At 52.0% G+C, this 17059-nt stretch overlaps 7 protein-coding genes across 7 annotated transcripts; 3 read left to right on the top strand and 4 right to left on the bottom strand.

Annotated features, from left to right (window-relative positions):
* Positions 1-248: 248 nt before the first annotated feature.
* Positions 249-4064, top strand: BO85DRAFT_447976 (uncharacterized protein). Its single transcript, XM_025659827.1, has 2 exons — positions 249-376; positions 425-4064. Exons 1-2 carry the CDS (start codon positions 344-346, stop codon positions 3974-3976), a joined length of 3585 nt encoding a protein of 1194 aa, XP_025516905.1. The 5' UTR covers positions 249-343; the 3' UTR covers positions 3977-4064.
* Positions 4065-4207: 143 nt separating this feature from the next.
* On the bottom strand, positions 4208-5950 carry BO85DRAFT_259407 (translation initiation factor eIF5). Its single transcript, XM_025655015.1, has one exon. The coding sequence runs from the start codon at positions 5712-5714 to the stop codon at positions 4440-4442; it is 1275 nt and encodes a 424-aa protein (XP_025516904.1). The 5' UTR covers positions 5715-5950; the 3' UTR covers positions 4208-4439.
* Positions 5951-7391: 1441 nt separating this feature from the next.
* Positions 7392-9818, top strand: BO85DRAFT_394352 (bifunctional hydroxyethylthiazole kinase/thiamine-phosphate diphosphorylase). The gene is made up of 8 exons (XM_025656922.1): positions 7392-7776; positions 7870-7979; positions 8032-8208; positions 8258-8393; positions 8443-8856; positions 8912-9288; positions 9335-9435; positions 9489-9818. Exons 2-8 carry the CDS (start codon positions 7880-7882, stop codon positions 9741-9743), a joined length of 1560 nt encoding a protein of 519 aa, XP_025516903.1. The 5' UTR covers positions 7392-7776; positions 7870-7879; the 3' UTR covers positions 9744-9818.
* A 124-nt stretch (positions 9819-9942) lies between these two features.
* BO85DRAFT_447973 (putative isochorismatase family hydrolase) lies at positions 9943-10961 on the top strand. The gene is made up of 4 exons (XM_025659826.1): positions 9943-10050; positions 10105-10120; positions 10180-10233; positions 10285-10961. The coding sequence occupies exons 1-4, from the start codon at positions 10020-10022 to the stop codon at positions 10808-10810; spliced, it is 627 nt and encodes a 208-aa protein (XP_025516902.1). The 5' UTR covers positions 9943-10019; the 3' UTR covers positions 10811-10961.
* BO85DRAFT_259362 (uncharacterized protein) lies at positions 10828-12877 on the bottom strand. The gene is made up of 2 exons (XM_025655012.1): positions 12478-12877; positions 10828-12403 (listed from the first exon to the last, which is right to left on the bottom strand). The coding sequence occupies exons 1-2, from the start codon at positions 12677-12679 to the stop codon at positions 10938-10940; spliced, it is 1668 nt and encodes a 555-aa protein (XP_025516901.1). The 5' UTR covers positions 12680-12877; the 3' UTR covers positions 10828-10937.
* Positions 12878-13670: 793 nt separating this feature from the next.
* Positions 13671-14890, bottom strand: BO85DRAFT_447969 (SGNH/GDSL hydrolase family protein). Its single transcript, XM_025659825.1, has 4 exons — positions 14665-14890; positions 14569-14608; positions 14426-14504; positions 13671-14366 (listed from the first exon to the last, which is right to left on the bottom strand). The coding sequence occupies exons 1-4, from the start codon at positions 14801-14803 to the stop codon at positions 13842-13844; spliced, it is 783 nt and encodes a 260-aa protein (XP_025516900.1). The 5' UTR covers positions 14804-14890; the 3' UTR covers positions 13671-13841.
* Positions 14891-15031: 141 nt separating this feature from the next.
* On the bottom strand, positions 15032-17041 carry BO85DRAFT_394341 (feruloyl esterase B precursor). Its single transcript, XM_025656921.1, has 4 exons — positions 16629-17041; positions 16526-16574; positions 15504-16456; positions 15032-15451 (listed from the first exon to the last, which is right to left on the bottom strand). Exons 1-4 carry the CDS (start codon positions 16970-16972, stop codon positions 15127-15129), a joined length of 1671 nt encoding a protein of 556 aa, XP_025516899.1. The 5' UTR covers positions 16973-17041; the 3' UTR covers positions 15032-15126.
* Between the last annotated feature and the right edge of the window lie 18 nt (positions 17042-17059).

Here is a 17059-nt window from a genome sequence, read left to right as displayed (position 1 = left end):
ATCAAAGGCAACACGAGGACAGACTGTCAAGATTTAAGGACCTGTATAGCTTTGAAACTTTCTGTGTAAAGGAGACCAATATGATCTGTTGAAAGCGCAGCGAAGAGCTACAGTCAAACATTGCAAACACCCACAATACACCGCCTTATATCATTGGCAGAATGTGGGGGCGAAGGCGGCGAGAAACTATCGACAATGGCCTGGTCTGTAAGGCAGCATCGGCCATCTTCGGATTTCCAGCATTTGGCCCGAAGTCGTGCATCTTCCATATCTGGGTTGCATATCAGATGGCTGTCAAGCGATTGAATGCACGTCTAGATTGATAGCATCTCTAATCATACCAATGGAGATCTCTAGACAGGAAGCTTTCAGCAAGGTTTGTAGTGTACTTTATGGCATCAAGTTGCTTGCTAATGAATAGAAGCTTAAACCACCATGTGTTGAGCTCAGCTCGGTGGGCCTGCGATTCCGTGGGCGACAAGCAACTCCAAACGATGTCTTTCGAGCCCTCCAACCGGTGTACAACGTACTGGACGACCTTGCTCGTAAAGACGCTTTAGATGAGAAGTTAGCAGAATATGCATTCTTCCCGCTATGTCACATCTTCAATGAAACCCAAAGGTCTCCTGTCAACTGCTTGGAACTTTCCGTCAAGTGCCTGCGCATCCTTGTTGAAAAAGGATGGGGAAGGCGCTTGTCGCCACAGATGGGCAAGCAGCTCATCATTCTGTTAACCTTGATCGTGGGTGGCACGCCGAATAAATCAGGTGAAACCAATTCAACACAGACTCGGTCACCAGAGCTCGCCATTGCGGGGTTCAACTGTCTTCTCACTATCTTCAATGTTCTAGATGGACCTGTTGCTAAGCAGACTATTTACCATGAAGTCGGCACTGCAACTATTGTTGACCAGATGGTCTATCTTATGCTCGAGGGTGCCGCAGATGAGGGGTCAGACGAACTCTGCATTTCGGCAGCCAAAGCGCTTCAAGCACTCTTTCAGCGTATCACAGATCGAGTAGTGCTCGCAAGTATTATGCCACGGACGGTCTCAACTTTGACAAAGATCATAAAGCCGTCTACTCAGGTCCGGCGATCATATAAGCTTCTGTCGGTCTGCTTACAAATTTTTAACTACCTCCTGAGGACGGTACTGAACGATCAAGTTTCCAAAAGTTCAGAGAAGTCAGCCCCTTCCCAAAACTCAGATGATCAGCTGGTTCTTGATGCCTCTTGGCTCAAAGCTACTGCTACACAAATCAAACTTGCTCTTGCAAATGTTACCCAAGTAAGGCGGCATGACCGGCCCGAGGTGCAGACAGCACTGTTGGAACTCTGCTTGATGATAGTAGAAGACTGCCAGGAAACATTACAGGAGGCACTACCCATCATTATTGAGACTGTTGTTGTATTGTCGAACGTGGATGAAAACCAGGTGCCGAATGAAGCATTCGTTGCACTTAGACATCATGCCACCACTTATCCAGCCGTGATTGACTCTTTGAAGAACTCTCTTCATACGTGGGTCACTGCCTTTCCGAGGACCATGCAGAGCAACGACGAAACGGCGAAGCAGTGGGCTGTTAAGCAGATATCAACTGCCTTTCAAGTTTTGTCGCAGGTACAATCCGGTTCTGATCTCCTTGCAGCTAGCCTAGCGTCAGGCATTTGCGACAGTGTGGCCGCATCTCTGAACAGTTCGACAAATGCTCTCCAGCCTCTCAGTTCTGATGTTGCTAACAGCCAGACTCTGGAAGTTCTCAATCATGGGGTTAAATCGGTCTCGTTTCCTCCGGTCATTTTCGAGCACAGAAGCCAGCAACAAACGCTGGATGATTTGCAATCCATGATTATCAGACTCAACGCATCGGAGTCTGGCAGCGAGATCACACGTCTGATTGTCAATCGAGTTCACCAAGAGAGGGGAAATGCTCTTATTGCACCTCTCTGGCTGGGGCTCACGTTCTTAAAGAGCAACACGCAACTCACATCTATATTTGATGATCTCATCTCCACGGATGAGCTCGAACCTTCAGGTCAACGTTTGTCACGATCTGGCATGATTGAAGAATTATACTATGTCTCATTACCCATACTCAACGAACCATTAGTTGACGAGTCTAGGGACTGGCGGGTACAGGCACTTGCGCTAGAAGCCGTTGCCCTTCAGGCCCAGCAGCTCGGGGAGGCCTTTCGCCCAGAGTTGATGGACGCATTATACCCCGTCCTTCAATTACTAGCATCCAGCAACTCAAGTCTCCAAAGGCATGCTATGATGTGCCTCAACATTCTTACAACGGCCTGCAATTATGGAGATGCCAGCACAATGATTGTCGAAAACGTTGACTATCTTGTGAACTCCGTGGCCCTAAAGCTCAACACCTTTGACGTCTCACCTTACCCGCCCCAGGTCCTCCTAATGATGGTCAAGCTGTCCGGCGTACGACTCATTCCCTACCTCGACGACCTAGTGGACTCAATCTTCAGCATACTCGACATGTACCATGGCTATCCCAAACTCGTCGAGATGATGTTCCGGACTCTCGCCGCCATCGTCGAAGAAGGCACTAAAAGCCCCTCCTTCCTCGCAATCGACAACGGCAAAGCCAGCAATATTGACCACCACAAGAAGCCATACGAAAGACTACAAATCTCCACCCTCGTCCAGGACCTCAGCAATCGCAAAGCGAAGCGTGCAAAACTAACCGAAGACCTCGGAGACGTCGACGAAATCATCCCACACCCAAAAAGGCCCTGGACAAAGGACCCCGAGAACCCCAAGCAGCAAGCACCCGACTTCAACACCACCATCGACGACCTCCTCAAAGAAGAAGACGACCCAGACGAACCTCTCCCCCCACCCCGCGAAGCCGAAGACAGCGAAAAGCCTCTAAGCAAACCACACAACCTCCTTCTCCACATCATCCAATCCATCCCATCCCACCTCTCCTCCCCATCCCCCTACCTCCGCCGCTCCCTCCTCACCATCCTCATCGACGTCTTCCCCACCCTCGCCGCGCACGAAAACAGCTTCCTCCCCCTAATTAACGACCTCTGGCCCGCTGTATCCGCCCGAATCAGCTTCCCATCATCCCTGACCACCTCCCAACCAACCACAGGTCCCAAATCCACCGACCTCATCACCACCACCCTCAAACAATCCCCCACCGAATTCTCCTTCCAAGAAGAAACCTTCGTCACCACCACAGCCTGCAAAGCCATCGAAACCATGTGCAAATCCGCCGGCGATTTTATGGCCTCGCGCATCGAAACCGAATTTCCCCGCTGGGAGCGGCTCTACACGCGCGTATGGGACAGAGTCCGTCAAGACGCTGAAAAGGCCATGGAAAGACGTGCCCAACAACAACAATCCCAACAAGACACAACCACCATCACCACCATAACCCCATCAACATCAACATCACCATTCACCCCCTCCCTCTCCCTAACTACAACCGGCACCCACGGCACCCGCACATTCACCCCCCACCACGCCCTCTGGCGCGCACTAGTCCCACTATTCATCACGCTCCTCACACACGTCCGCCTACCATTATCCATCGGGGACAGGATCTGCGAGTTCCTAGCGGCATGGACAGTGCGGTATGCTGGACCGGAGTATTACTCCTCCCGGACGCGCAGCAATAAACCTACTACTCCTACTACTCAGCCAACAGAAAGTGCAAGCGCGACATCATCTTCTCTGGATGTGGAAATCGACTCAGTCGAGAATGTCATCCAGGCTATGGAGACGTGGAATGCCGATCTAACCTGGTTTATTTTCCAGGAGGAGAGGGCGGCGGTCAGGCGGGTGGTGGAGAAGAGTAAGAGGACTACTACTACTACTGCTGTGACGACAAGGGGTCAGGCTCGGGCTCCTTTGATCTGTGAGGTTGTTGAGGATGAGGAAGAGGAGACGTTGAAGGGATGGGCTATGCCGGGGACGGGGTTGAGGTTTGCGGAGGTGGCGTTTTAGGTAGATCATACATAGTAAAGAGGTTATGTGTTTGGAGTTGTGTTGGATAGTGTAGGTAAGAAAATAGAACTACTTGCGTATTTTGTGATGTCTGGTTCGGTAGTACTTGTAACGAGAGGTGGCTCCTGTTCTTCAAGGTACTCAGTCGAAGCCACGGAGATGGAGAAGTGGAAGGCGCTATTGAGTCTAGTAACAAATCTAAGGGGAAAGTCTAGGGTCTACTGGGAAAAATGACGATTAAGGCATAAATATGCAGGGCGATTGATTAGCAGCTACTTAAAACCAATGTTTTTTCTTTGAGCTTATTTCAACTTCTGGAACAAACAATAGGCAGAGCGAAACTATCACATCCGAAAAGAGCGGAGATCAGTTGGAACAAACGAAACAATCACGCGACAAAATCAATAGGTCCCGAAAATTGTCCACTGAGCAGACAGAGGGCACGGCAAGCCGAGCCACTGATCTACTCGCTGTCCTCATCGCTCTCTTCCTCACTCTCGGCGTTCTCGAGCCATTCGAGGAAGGGTTCGGCAGCCTTGCGGACCTTCTTGCTGGTCGAGATGTCGACGTACTTCTTGCTAGCCTTGGAACCCCAGGCCTTGAGGGTCTCCTCAGAGACGAGGTCGTGCTCGTAGTACTTGAGCAGGACAGCGGGGACCTGGCCGATCAGCTCAGGGTGATCCTTGCCAACGAAGCGCTCGGTTCCACCAAGGAAGGCCTTCTCGTGGCGCTCGGAGGTGATCATCTTCTTCAGCAGGGCAGCACGGGCAGGAACCTGCTTGGCGATCTTCTCATCGAAGATGGTCTGGGCCAGAACAGCAAGGGTCTTGTGCTTGTTCTCAATGCCATACTCCTTGGCCTTCATGTAGATGTCGACGTCGCTAACAGCGGTGACACCGCCCTTCTCAGATGCGGCGTTGAGAATCCAGCTGCCAAGCTCATCGTAGGCAGAGGGGCCATCGGCACCCTCGTCGTCGCCATCCTCGAGAACCAAAGAGCGCTTGAGATCATCGGGGAGCTCCTTAGCACGAGCCTTGACGGCCTCCTCCGACACGTCAACGGCCCATTCATCATCATCGATCTCCTCGGCCTCGATGTCCTTGGCACCGGCCTTGATACGGCGAGTGAGTTCGTCATCGCTGCCTGCTTCCAGGGCGACATCGTTCTCCTCATCACCGTTCTCGGAGTTGTTGCTATCTCCGGGGCTGCCATCCTTGTCGCCATTCGCGGTGTCATTCTTATCCTTGTTTCGATCACGACGGGCCTTCTTCGAGGCCTTGTCCTTCTTCCCTCCCTTGCCTTGCGCGCCGTTGCGGATGATAAAGGTGCTCAGTTTCAGACGGGAGTCGACCTCGGAGCGCTGTCCACAGGCCTTGCAGTCCAAAAAGATCTTTTCATCCTTGATGATGACATCCGTTTCCGGATTCTTGCATTTCTTGCACAGCACGAACTTGGAGATAAAGCCGTCCAGATAGTCCTGAAGCTTGGGGGCATCATGGGCACCGTTAATGATCCAGCGATCATCGGTGGGCTTGGCGTTGGCCTGAGCACCCAGCTCAAAGCCAAAGTACTTGATCACGTAAGACGGAGGGCGACTGAGCGACTGAGCGACCGAGTTCAAGTTGACGACAACGGTCTTGATACCGTTGCCCTTGCCCTCGATCTTGGACTGGAGGCGCTCCATCTTGTAACGGTAGAAGGGATCGGAGACATCCCGACGAATGTTGACAGTGGCCATGATGACGGTTGGTTGATTGGTGAAATCTTCAAGAGACTAAGCGAGATGGTTATATGAAGAAGAAGCGGGAGGGATTCTGGACCAGGAATATCTTGACAAAACAAGACATGCGTGGAATATTCCTAATTTTGGTGGAATGATGGCGGTTGTTGAGATCGAAATTTTTTTCAGTTGAGTCGAATGATGGACACAGCGAATACGGCAGCCCTTAGCTTTCAGCCACAGGACTTCGAATGTATACTACAAGGTTTCGACGTGAAGCGAAACGATTGCAGCTTGAGCGGCAGGTGGTGATCGAGATCTCTGACGCAGGACGAATACATAGACAAGTTCTCGACCGACTCTGTTTTTTCAGTGGCTTTCTCCGGCAGGAAGAGAGAGAAACCAACGGGTGGTTCTTCTGTTGAAAAGGAAAGCAAGACGATCCGGTCAGCTTCGTAATACTGATGGGGGCCTGACAGCAGGGGCCGGAGGGGGGAAGCGAAGGGAACTAACCAGAGTGGTTTGAGCGTGAACAAAACGTGTGGGAAACCAGCAGGCGAAAGTGGTAGCCTGGCGGAAAGAGCTTTTAATACGCAAGAGCGTTGCAAAGCTGATGAGGTAGTGATGAGAAAAACCTGAAAGGTGGATGAGTTGGAAAGTGGGTGGAAGAGGGAAAGAAGAGAAGAAGAAGAAGAGAAGAGAGGGAGAAAAGAAGGAAAGAAAGGGAAGTGAAAGCCCAAACAAAAAAAGGGAAAAGTCCGAGCCGATTTGCTAAGGCTCCCAACCAGTAAAATTCGGAAAAGACGGCGAGTGCAAAAAAGAAGGAAAAAATGCGCGCGTCTGAGTCAGCCGAGGCATCTTCAGGCGCCACTTTCATTAAGAGGAGTCTCATATTGTTCGACGGAAATAATACTATCTCCATATTAATTGTCTCGGTCTTTTTTTTTTATGTCTTCCTGTCTTCGCTCGCTTCACTCGTAGTTCCCCAATTAATGTTTACTCTAACTGGACCTTCTCCTTTTCTTGGGAGAGGGTTCAGTGTCACTCGGCTTGTTCACTTGAGAAGAACCAGGTCGCACATCATTTGGCTTTGTGTCTGCTAACGGCGTACAGACAGTGCTGTCCTTCTCCAGTGGAACCCATTGGTCATTGCAAGCCCAGTGCTTCGGGTCCGACTCTTAACTAGTAGCGTGCACGGCGTTTCTTCCGTGTGTTTAGACTTTAGAGTGTAGAGACTTGCCAGACTACCTTTAAGAGTAGTACATCTGATGACTTCACCATGCTTATGCTTTCTGGTAGAGATACAATGGGATTGTCGTTGCCTGTCCGAGTTCCAAATTGTACCCCTGCATTGGCCTGTCTGCTATTTAAAACCGGATACATAGGCTTAGGCAACTATTGGGGTAACTTTCGGGTAGTCAGTGTTCTCTAGGTCGGTATTTTGGTCTGTCCTGTGCGACCGTGTGAGCCTGCACAATTCGATCATTGGTCCAGGGTGAGAAGCACGAGCAGACGCCGGCCATCGGCGGATCACTGTCGCCATCCGAAGTGGAGCCAGGAGTTTCAGCATAACACCAACTCTGCTGCATCAGTAACTTTCACAGTAGCCATGGGGTGAAGTACTTAATAATGCAGCTGGCCACTTAGCATTCCCTGATGCATCTGTAGGAGGTGCTAGCTCAAGGATACTTCTAAGTAAGTTCGTGATCAGACATATTGATCGTGAAGTATATCATCAATTTAAATCGTGAGAATGGACATTCAGCAGCAAATTTTAATGCGTTAGCACTAGTGACTAGCTCCAACGTCCTTTAGGTCGTGCATTAATATAAAAGAATTTAAGTATGGTAACATTGTGTGAGAAGACATGAAGGTAACAATTATCCTCACCCTCATAGTGTAGACAGAAGCGAGAGAACTGGGAGCAGATGATGTCGAAGGTTAGCCATGACTAACTTCGGCCGTGAAACCCCACTCTTCCCAACACCATCCAAGTCTCGCTTGCCTGTGACTCGTGGGCCTCCAATATACTGTTGTGACCATCGTGGGACTCATACTATCAGTAAATTGAATATAGCCGGTAAGTACTATTGTCTCGTCCACTAGATCCCACAAAGCTGGCAGTTCTCAGCATACTGTGTGCGTCACATGAATCTAACCAGAGCCCAACCAGTTCCCACAAAATGACTCTGGATCTCTCGGTATACCTGGTCACCGACTCAACCCCGGCTATCCTCAAGGGTCGTGACCTGTGTGCTGTCGTCGAGGAAGCTGTCAAAGGAGGTGAGTTGTTCATTGTTCCGGAATCTTTTTCACCACTGACGATTGGTTGTAGGTGTGACGATTGTCCAATATAGAGACAAGAAAAGTGACACGGGCGTCCAAGTAGAGACCGCCAAGAAACTGCACCAAATCACCAAGAAGTACAATGTTCCTCTGCTCATCAACGACCGTGTGGATGTCGCTCTTGCTGCTGGTGTAGAGGGTGTCCACTTGGGCCAAGATGACATGGGTATGTCTGGACTTAATCTGTCTACTCGCCGTATTCTGACTGCTCGTAGCTATCGAGGTAGCCAAGAAGCTTCTCCCCGAGAATGCCATCATCGGCATCAGTGCCTCCTCTATCGAGGAGGCGCAGAAGGCTGTTGCTGCAGGTGCCGACTACCTCGGAATCGGCACCATGTTCGCTACTCCGACGTACGACCCCAGATAGTCTTGAAGAAGTGTGCATAACTGACGAGAGCAGGAAAACCAACACCAAGTCCATCATTGGTACAGCCGGAACCCAGGCCATTCTTGAAGCCATCTCGGAGTCGGGCCGCAATGTTGGAACTGTCTCCATTGGTGGAATCAACGCTTCCAATGTCCAGCGCGTTCTCTACCAGTCCCGCGCTCCCCATAAGGCCCTGGATGGCGTTGCGATCGTCAGCGCCATCATGGCTGCAGATGACCCGAAGGCCGCGGCTGCTGATTTCGTGAAGCTCGTCTCCAGCCCTCCCCCTTTCGTCCGGAGCGAGGCTGTCACCCCTGCCCGTGAGACCTCCGCACTGCTCGAACAGGTGCCTCAGGTGGTCCAGGAAGTCGTCAAGGGCCACCCCCTGGTACACAACATGATCAACTATGTTGTGGCCAACTTTGTCGCCAATATCGCGCTATCCATGTATTTCTTCCCTGCAGCTCCCATGCAACCAATGACCTTTGCCAACGATATCTAGGGGCGCGTCGCCAATCATGTCACCGTACGGAGATGAAGCCGTCGATCTCTGCCAGTTCGACGGTGCCCTGGTCATCAACATGGGCACTCTCACAAGCGAGAGCATCCCCAACTACCTGAAAGCCCTGAAAGCATACAACGTGCGCGGCAACCCCGTAGTGTACGACCCCGTTGGCGCCGCAGCCACCAGCATCCGCCGTGGAGCCGTTACCCAGCTCATGGCCGGCGGGTACTTTGACCTCATCAAGGGCAACGAAGGCGAGATCCGTCAGGTGTATGGCAGCAGCGGCGTAACGCAGCGTGGTGTCGACAGCGGACCCAGCAACCTCGACAGCCACAAAAAGGCCCAACTGGCGCGTGATCTCGCCAGGAGAGAACGTACGTTTACTACACGAAATGACAAAAACATAGCTAACCCCAGTAGACAACATTGTCCTCCTCACCGGCGCCACCGACTATCTCAGCGACGGAGAGCGCGTCGTCGCGGTCTCTAATGGCCATGAGCTTCTCGGCCAAGTGACAGGCGTAAGTCTCCACCACCAACCAATTACAGACAGCATGCTAACAAAGAAACCCAGACCGGCTGTGCCGTAGGCACCGTCTCGGGTGCCTTCTTGACCACTTACCCCAAGGACAAATTCCTCGCCGTGCTTTCAGGGATCCTGATGTACGAGATTGCCGCCGAGAACGCGGCATCCAAGGACACCGTAAAGGGACCGGGCAGCTTCGTACCGGCGTTCCTGGACGAGCTGTATGCCATCCGCCAAGCAGCTCTAAAAGGCGACCACAGCTGGTTCGCCGGACGTGCAAAGGTGGAAGAGATACAGCTGTAATTGGGAACGATTTGGATAAAAGAATTTAGAACTGATTTATTATTATAGACTTGGATAATCAAAAGCAGTTGCCACCACTTACTCCCTGATAATAAGCTGTATAAAATACCTGCCTGATAACCTAGGCACCAACTTCCCCGCACCTGACCTCCAATTCTCCTTGTCTTCCCCGCTTCTCCTATCTATCTCATCTCATCTCATCACAACTAACTACATCTCCCCTCAACCAACAATTCCCAACCCATTGAACGCACACTCAAAACAAAGCAATCAAAAATGGCCTCCCTATCCCGCGTAACCCGCATCAGTAAGCCCACCACCCTACCCCCAAGCAAATCCAACTAACCAATCCACCTACCAGACAACCCAGCCCTCTTGTACGCCCTTCCACCACCTTTCCCCATTCCAACCCCCCTAACCAAAAACCAAAACCCAGTATCTGCGACCTCCAAGAGAAATTCCGGCACGCGATCTACGAATTCCCCAAAGTGTACTTCTTACCCCCTCCCTAAACCACCACCACCACCTAACCAACCCATAGTATAAGCACCACAACCAAACTCCTCCGCGCCAGCACACCCCTCAACATACCCATCTACATCACGACGCAATCGCGGGACAAACTCGGCGCTACAGTGCCCGAACTCACGTCCCACCTAACCTCGAACCCACTCGTGCGCGCCGACTTGGACAAAACTCTCTTTTCAATGATAACCCCCGAGATGGAAAGTCTCCTGCCCTCGCCTGAGAAAGGCGAAAAGGCATTGGATGTGATCATCGTAGGGATTGAGACGCATATCTGTGTGTTGCAGACGACGATGGATCTGCTGCGGAGAGGACATCGGGTGTATGTGTGCTTGGATGGGGTGAGTAGTGTGAATAAGGAGGAGAGGGGGGTTGCGGTGGCGAGGATGAGGGATGCGGGGGCGATAGTGACGACGAGTGAGAGTTTGTTGTTTGAGATGTTGGGGGATGCGGGACATGAGGGGTTTAGGGGGGTGAGTGGGTTGGTTAGGGAGATGAAGGAGGAGACGAGGGGGGCGGTGGAGGGGTTGGCTAAGATTTAAGTAGTGGGTTTATTTATTATATAGTGTGTGTGTATGCTACGAGGGAGGTATACAGTATGCGGTACGTCAATTAGACTGACTGTCTCAAGTCATGGAAAGAGATATACAAGTAACTCCCTAATTTGTTTCATTTAGGGGTCATTGCTGTCCGACCCGGTGGCTGCGTGGTGTTGAGCCAGCCAAATGCAGACGCCCCGCCAACTGGATTGCTGGGCCACTGCTTGCTCGTGCGTGTCCCGTCCGGCGACGCTCGGGTCGACGCGGGCTGGGATGGCCCTGAGGTCGCCGCATAGTCGGTACCAGAACTACTAGGAACGGTCGTGGCTGTAGGCACCCGTGTAGAAGATTTCGTGGGCCGCAGTACTTTCATCGTACGGCCACGGGTGGCCTTGCCCGTAGCAGAAGGGTTCGGGTCTGGCTTGGATTCGCGTTTCCACGAGCCCCAGACTCCGGCTGCCTCCACCCGTGCTGGGCCACTCGCCTGAGCGTCAACTTCGGTGGCGGACTTTGGCTCCTTTTGGGTATCAGTGTCTGTTGGCAGCTCTTGGGTCTCCGGGCGAGCCTTTCGACTCTCCTCGGAGCCCTCAAGAGACTCTCTTGCGGAGGCAGACGTGGAGGTACCCCGGCGAGAGAGGCTGGGAGGACGTCCAATCACGCCAAACGTTGCATGGCCGTTTGTATCCGCTTGGATGTCCTCGTGGACAGAACGAGCCTTCCGCCCGATGCGGGTGGCATCGGACATCGTAGACAAGGACTTGAAGACCGAATCATCTTCGGGGCGCACCAAGGGAATGGATACCTTGTTCCTCTCATCATCGACCATGATGATCTTGTCTTGTGAAAAGAGCACATCAGCGTTGTGGGACCGGAGGACATCGCTTCCCAAGACAATCTGGATCGCAGTGTCGCCGGGCTCAACCTCGCGAACTAGAAACCGAACGGTCAAAGTAGGCACTTGAGGTACGGGACTGCTGGACCGCGAAGAGGCTTGGTGCACACTAGCCTCAGGAAGGTAGATTGGGAGCTTGATGTATTGCATCTCCCCCTCGTACACAACTTGATCTGCCAACCCAAGCGTCTGAACCATCGGGTATCCTAGTGACGAAGTATACGAGCCCGAGCAGACAGCAGCATACAAGAGAGAGTCATTGGAGAAGGTTGTAGTCAGCCAGCACCGAATGATGCATGGCACAGGGCCCAGGAGGAACAGTCCAGGCGGAGGAATGAGCGGCGAGCCACCGACAGAGCTCATCATCCTGCTAGTTGTTTCAAGGCCCAAACTGTTGGTGCGAGCCGAGTGGTGAGAGTGTCCGGAAGAGCTTTGCCTCCCATCTGACCGATGAGACAAGGACCGCTCCGTCAGGGGATGGCTCCCGAGACCGCTGCCGGTGCGGAGTGGCAGCTCACTGCTAGATCGATTGGCCTGCCCGTAGTACCCATGGATGGCACTTTCATCGAACCTCACACTGTTTGCCCTGGAAGTGCCTCGTCGCGGCTCCTCTTCGTTGTCAAGACCCATTGTAGAGACGGCCCCGTGATGGTGTCCCTGGTCGAAGCCCTTGAAAGCGTCCGCGGGGGTATGGAAGACCGGCTCTACAGAAGACAGCGCATCAGCCATGCTCAAACCACATGCTTGCGAAGATCCAGAAGAAGAAACTATCACACACCTGTGGGGATTGTGCCCCCAACGGAGCTAGGAAACGGCGACAAAGGACCCCAAACACTCCTCAGCTTTGCATCCTCGTCCCTCCGTCGTTCCAGTCTCGCGATACGCTCCGCCTGTTCGAACTGTGTGGCGTGGAGCTCCTTCAGCTCTTCGAAAACGCGCCAGATATCGTCGCGGGAGGCAAAGGGATACTGGGCATCCATATCCAGACGGAAGTAACACGAGACGCTGGATGGTGGCGACACACGAGAACGTCAATCGATAGAGAAGGCTGAAAGGTGTCTACCAGTCTAGACCGACCAAATCCGTTGACCAATCGATACTATTCACTTCTCCGCAATAACTGCTATCCTAGTCCAGCTGATTCTGATAGCCCGCTTTGTCCTCGAATCCTCCTCCCTCGTGCTGTGTGACGGCCAAACGGCCGTCCACCCGGTTTGCTAAGAACGAGTATCCACGAATCCGATCAAAGACATATAAAATATCTAATGGCGGAAGTACTGTGGTAAGAAGACTCGAAGGATCGTGCCACACAAACGACGGCGGCGGGAAGGAAGCGGGAAGCGTTTATGGTGTATGCGGACGGAAGTTGGCCCAAGATTATGGGAATGCGGGATAGAGCCAGGCGACAGCGGAGTTGTTCCAAGTTTTAGAGAGTTGATTATAAAGAGCCGTAGATGAATATGTTCGTGTGAAGAGCTGTATTAGAGGCAATATGACGGAGTTCGTGCGATGGTCGGCTTTCGTGAAGGGGATCGAGGGAGGCGAGGAATGGGCGGAGGATTTCTGGGGATGTTCTTTGCGAAGGAAGGAGTCGAAGGAAAAGAATGTCGCTAAAAGAGAGGCAGAGGCAGAATCAGAAACACTTTTCTTGGTCGCGAGGAGGGTGGAGCGGGTAAATGGTCGAGTAGATAGCAAAGAGGCACAGTGGAGAGGACGAAGACAGAATGGGGGGAAGAGAAGTTGCAAGGCAGGAAGTTGCCGTCGGACCGGATTTCATGAGGGGATCGCAATCCAACGCCCGCCAGCCAACCAGCGGCCGCCATGCACTGGATCTAGACCGCTTTCATCCAAAGCCTCATTTTGCTACTATTCATTCTTTGTCAATGGAGCCAAAGAAAGTGGACTCAACCGGTCCTTTGCTTCTGATTTGAAAATCCACATTCACGATGTTCTCAGCTGGCTGAAACGGTACAGTGTTCTATCATATTCCCCGCGTGTGCATCGGTTCTCTTAGTATTTATTCTAGATGATCAGTTCTCTATATATTGACCACCATTCGAAGCAGTATACCACACAGCAGATGAGACGGTACTCCTACTAGTAGCACTAGCACCAGCATCTCCAATGATCCAAGCCGAGCCCCTATTTCGGCGCCAACGCCCAAGGAGGGAACACATAAGGAAGGTTCTCCGGCACCTGATCGGGCCAGCTCTCCTGAATAGTCTTCATAACCTCCTCAAACACAATGCGATACCCATTCGCAGCCAAATGCAAGCCATCCGTAAACAGACTAGCAAATTTGGCATTCTCAGGCAAATCCCTCGACCCAACCAGCGGCTGACCCTCCTTCCACCCAACAGACGACATGAACGCGCTCCAGACATCCGCAACGGGTAGACCAAACTCTGCAGCAACTTCGCGCGCAGCCTGACCGTACGTCCTGGTGTGCGCGTTGGTCCGAGTCGGATGGGGGTTCCCCTTCATAGCGTCGAACCCGGCCAATTGGTACTCGTTGATGGGGGGAGGAGTGATGATCATGATGCGGGGGTTCTGGGCCTTTGTGAGGGGGTGCTGGATGATGTCTCTGAGGTTTTGCTTGTAAGTCTCAATGGGGACGTGCTGCTCGAAACCGGGAAGACTGGCGTCGTTGGCGCCGAGCCAGATGGTCTGGTGATGTTTGTTAGTTATGAGGATTATGGGGAGGGCGTATGCTAGGCGATTAGTACCATGAGTCGGACGTTGGCGCGCTCTGGTGAAGGGAAGCACTTGGGGAAGGCTTTGAGAGCATGGAGGGTGTTGTATCCTCTGTGGAAGAGTCAGTGGTGGTTGTTATTTGTTTGTTGCTTCATCTTATTATCGGGGAACGCACGCTAATCCACGGTTCACCACGTCCAGGCGGCGGGCGTAGGCTACAAGGTATCAGTATATGCCTGCTTAAAGAGAGTATTGGGCATTGATTGTCTACCATTCTGCAACGCTGGGGAAAATCCGAATCCCATGTCCTGGGCATTGGAATACTCGGTAATGGAGTCGCCGAAGAGGAAGAATTGGTCGTAAGGCGTGTACACGCCTTCTTCCTCGGCAGCTGCAACGGTGTTGGACATTGTGGTGTATACTGATGGCGCACTTGTCTAGCAAAGAAAAAAGTGTCTATGGGAAGGTGAAAGAAAGATGAAGAAAGTGAGTTGGTGAGTGCGGAGACTCTGGCGGGCGGAGGGGCTCGCAGTATAACAGAAAGTCCGATAACCGATAAACGGAGGGGCCGCTGTTGATCAGTTTCTCCACCAACGAGCTGGCCCATTTTCTAAAAAGCTTCTCAAATTTAAGGTCGGATCATTTCAACAATTTATTTGGCGTTTATATACATACATGTCTTCCGTTGAGCGAAAACATCATCTACACTAAGTTGTCCCCAGTATCAGTGCCATTATAGCTCTCTGCACTCCCAATTTTCCGCAGCGTTAATATCCCCCGAGCCTTTGTATTGAGCCTCGGCAGGATACACACACAATGGGCGCTGACGATATACACCCTCTTCCGGATCCTTGTCATTCACGAACTTTGTCGCAATCAACTCATCTGGACTGGTTCCATTTTCCACCCAGTTCATCATGGCAAGGACTACATCGTGTTTTGCGTCCTCGTGTCCAGGTACGCTGTGGACATTTCCATCCCTCCCAAGGCTTGAAGACTGGCCATCTCCTGCAATGACCCAAGGAGCGTTCATCAAATCAGATGTGCCTCCGCAGTGACTGGGAACGTCAGTAACTGGCAGTATGGCTCGAAGTACAACGATAGACTCACCCCATTCCGGGAATCAGATAGAAGCGATAGAAATCATCCGGGTTTATCCCCTTCGGCCGTAAAGCATTGACGACCTGGTCATAGAAATAGATGCTCGATCCCGCAGCGATAGACCAGTCTGACCAGCCATGATAGTGGAGAAGCTTGCCTCCCTTGTTATAGAAAGGGGAGAGGTCGTAGTCATCGGTCGTGGCGTTTCCAGGGTTCAGCCCATCTGATAACTCGATCAGTTCGGGGTCCCAATCCTCCCATCTCCAATCATCGCCCAGCTGGAGCATCCATTTGACGTAGTCAGTACCCAGTCTCGATGGAGAAGAAACCAAGCCGCTCCACTTCCACTCGCTGCTCAAAGTGAGATGTGGGAAAACGAATGTGTGGTTTGCTTCCACCCAGTCGTTGTGGAGCTTGTAGACCGTCTTGATCTGCTCTGTGTTCAGGCAAGCGGAGGGATCTTCAGCGTCATCCGCACACAGAAGAGCTTCCGGATGGAAGATACATGCATCCGGATTCATGACGATATTGTCCTCCACCCCGTCCTGGGGATCACATTGGCGAATGACCTCGTGGGCCAAAAGATCAATATGTTCGTTCGACAGATGATGCAATGACTCTTCTGGTGAGTTCCAAATACCAACAATCATGTTCCACAGTTGCAGATGAGTCGTCCACCAGGCGGGAGCTCCAGCAATCACTCCGTCGAAATCATCAGGGAACATCTCCACTTCCTTGAGACCCTGCTTTCCACCCGCGGAGCAGCCGCGGTAGTAACTGTAGGCAATCTTCTTTCCATAGTACTGCTCCGTCACAGACTTGCCATTGACAACTGCATCGTGCATGGCCCTGTAGCCCCAGTTGGCGAGAGCTTCTTGGTTATGGTAAGCCCACTCGGCACCGGAGCTCTCGTGGCCTGTATTTGTGGATACAGCCGCGAATCCATACCAAGAGGCGTCAATCTATCCATGACATCGTTATGTGAGCGACTCCATGTTCCAATCTGCATAGATGATGGGTATTGAACATACAATAGATCCCCAACTAACACTTCCCGAGAAACCCCCATTTCCCGCAGTCCTGTACACACCTTAGCATATAATGCACCTACCAAACAATCCAACAAATACATACAAGAACCTCCCATTCCAATCATCCGGCAACACCACCCCCACACTATGCTCCGTCTCCCCGGGTAGGGTCAAATTCGCCTGAAAGACACAAGCGCTCCTGGGCAGCACATACGACGAGATCCTAAAGGCGCCAGAATTGTGCTCAAGCGGAGGGGTGAAGCTATCATTGGCATCATAATGGGAAGCATAAAGGACCTTCGACCCCTCCGGCAGCAATGACTGGATAGCGTCGGCCGAGCATTCGAAAGCGCCGCCAGAGGTGGGGGCCCGACTGGGTGGCGCAAATTGGCTCAGCAATGGAACCTTGAAGAGGAGTATCGTCTGGAGAAGATCAAGGAGAAACATCTTCCAGCTGTTCTATAAGCTTCAACTCTGCTCTCCTAACACACCATGATCGTCATAGCTCTTGCGTGGGTTGCATCTCTGCTGCCT

This window comes from Aspergillus piperis (genome assembly GCF_003184755.1).
Source record: "Aspergillus piperis CBS 112811 unplaced genomic scaffold BO85scaffold_6, whole genome shotgun sequence".
NCBI lineage: Eukaryota > Fungi > Ascomycota > Eurotiomycetes > Eurotiales > Aspergillaceae > Aspergillus > Aspergillus piperis.
Note: the sequence above shows the minus strand (reverse complement) of the source record. Positions and strands in the feature narration are given on the sequence as shown.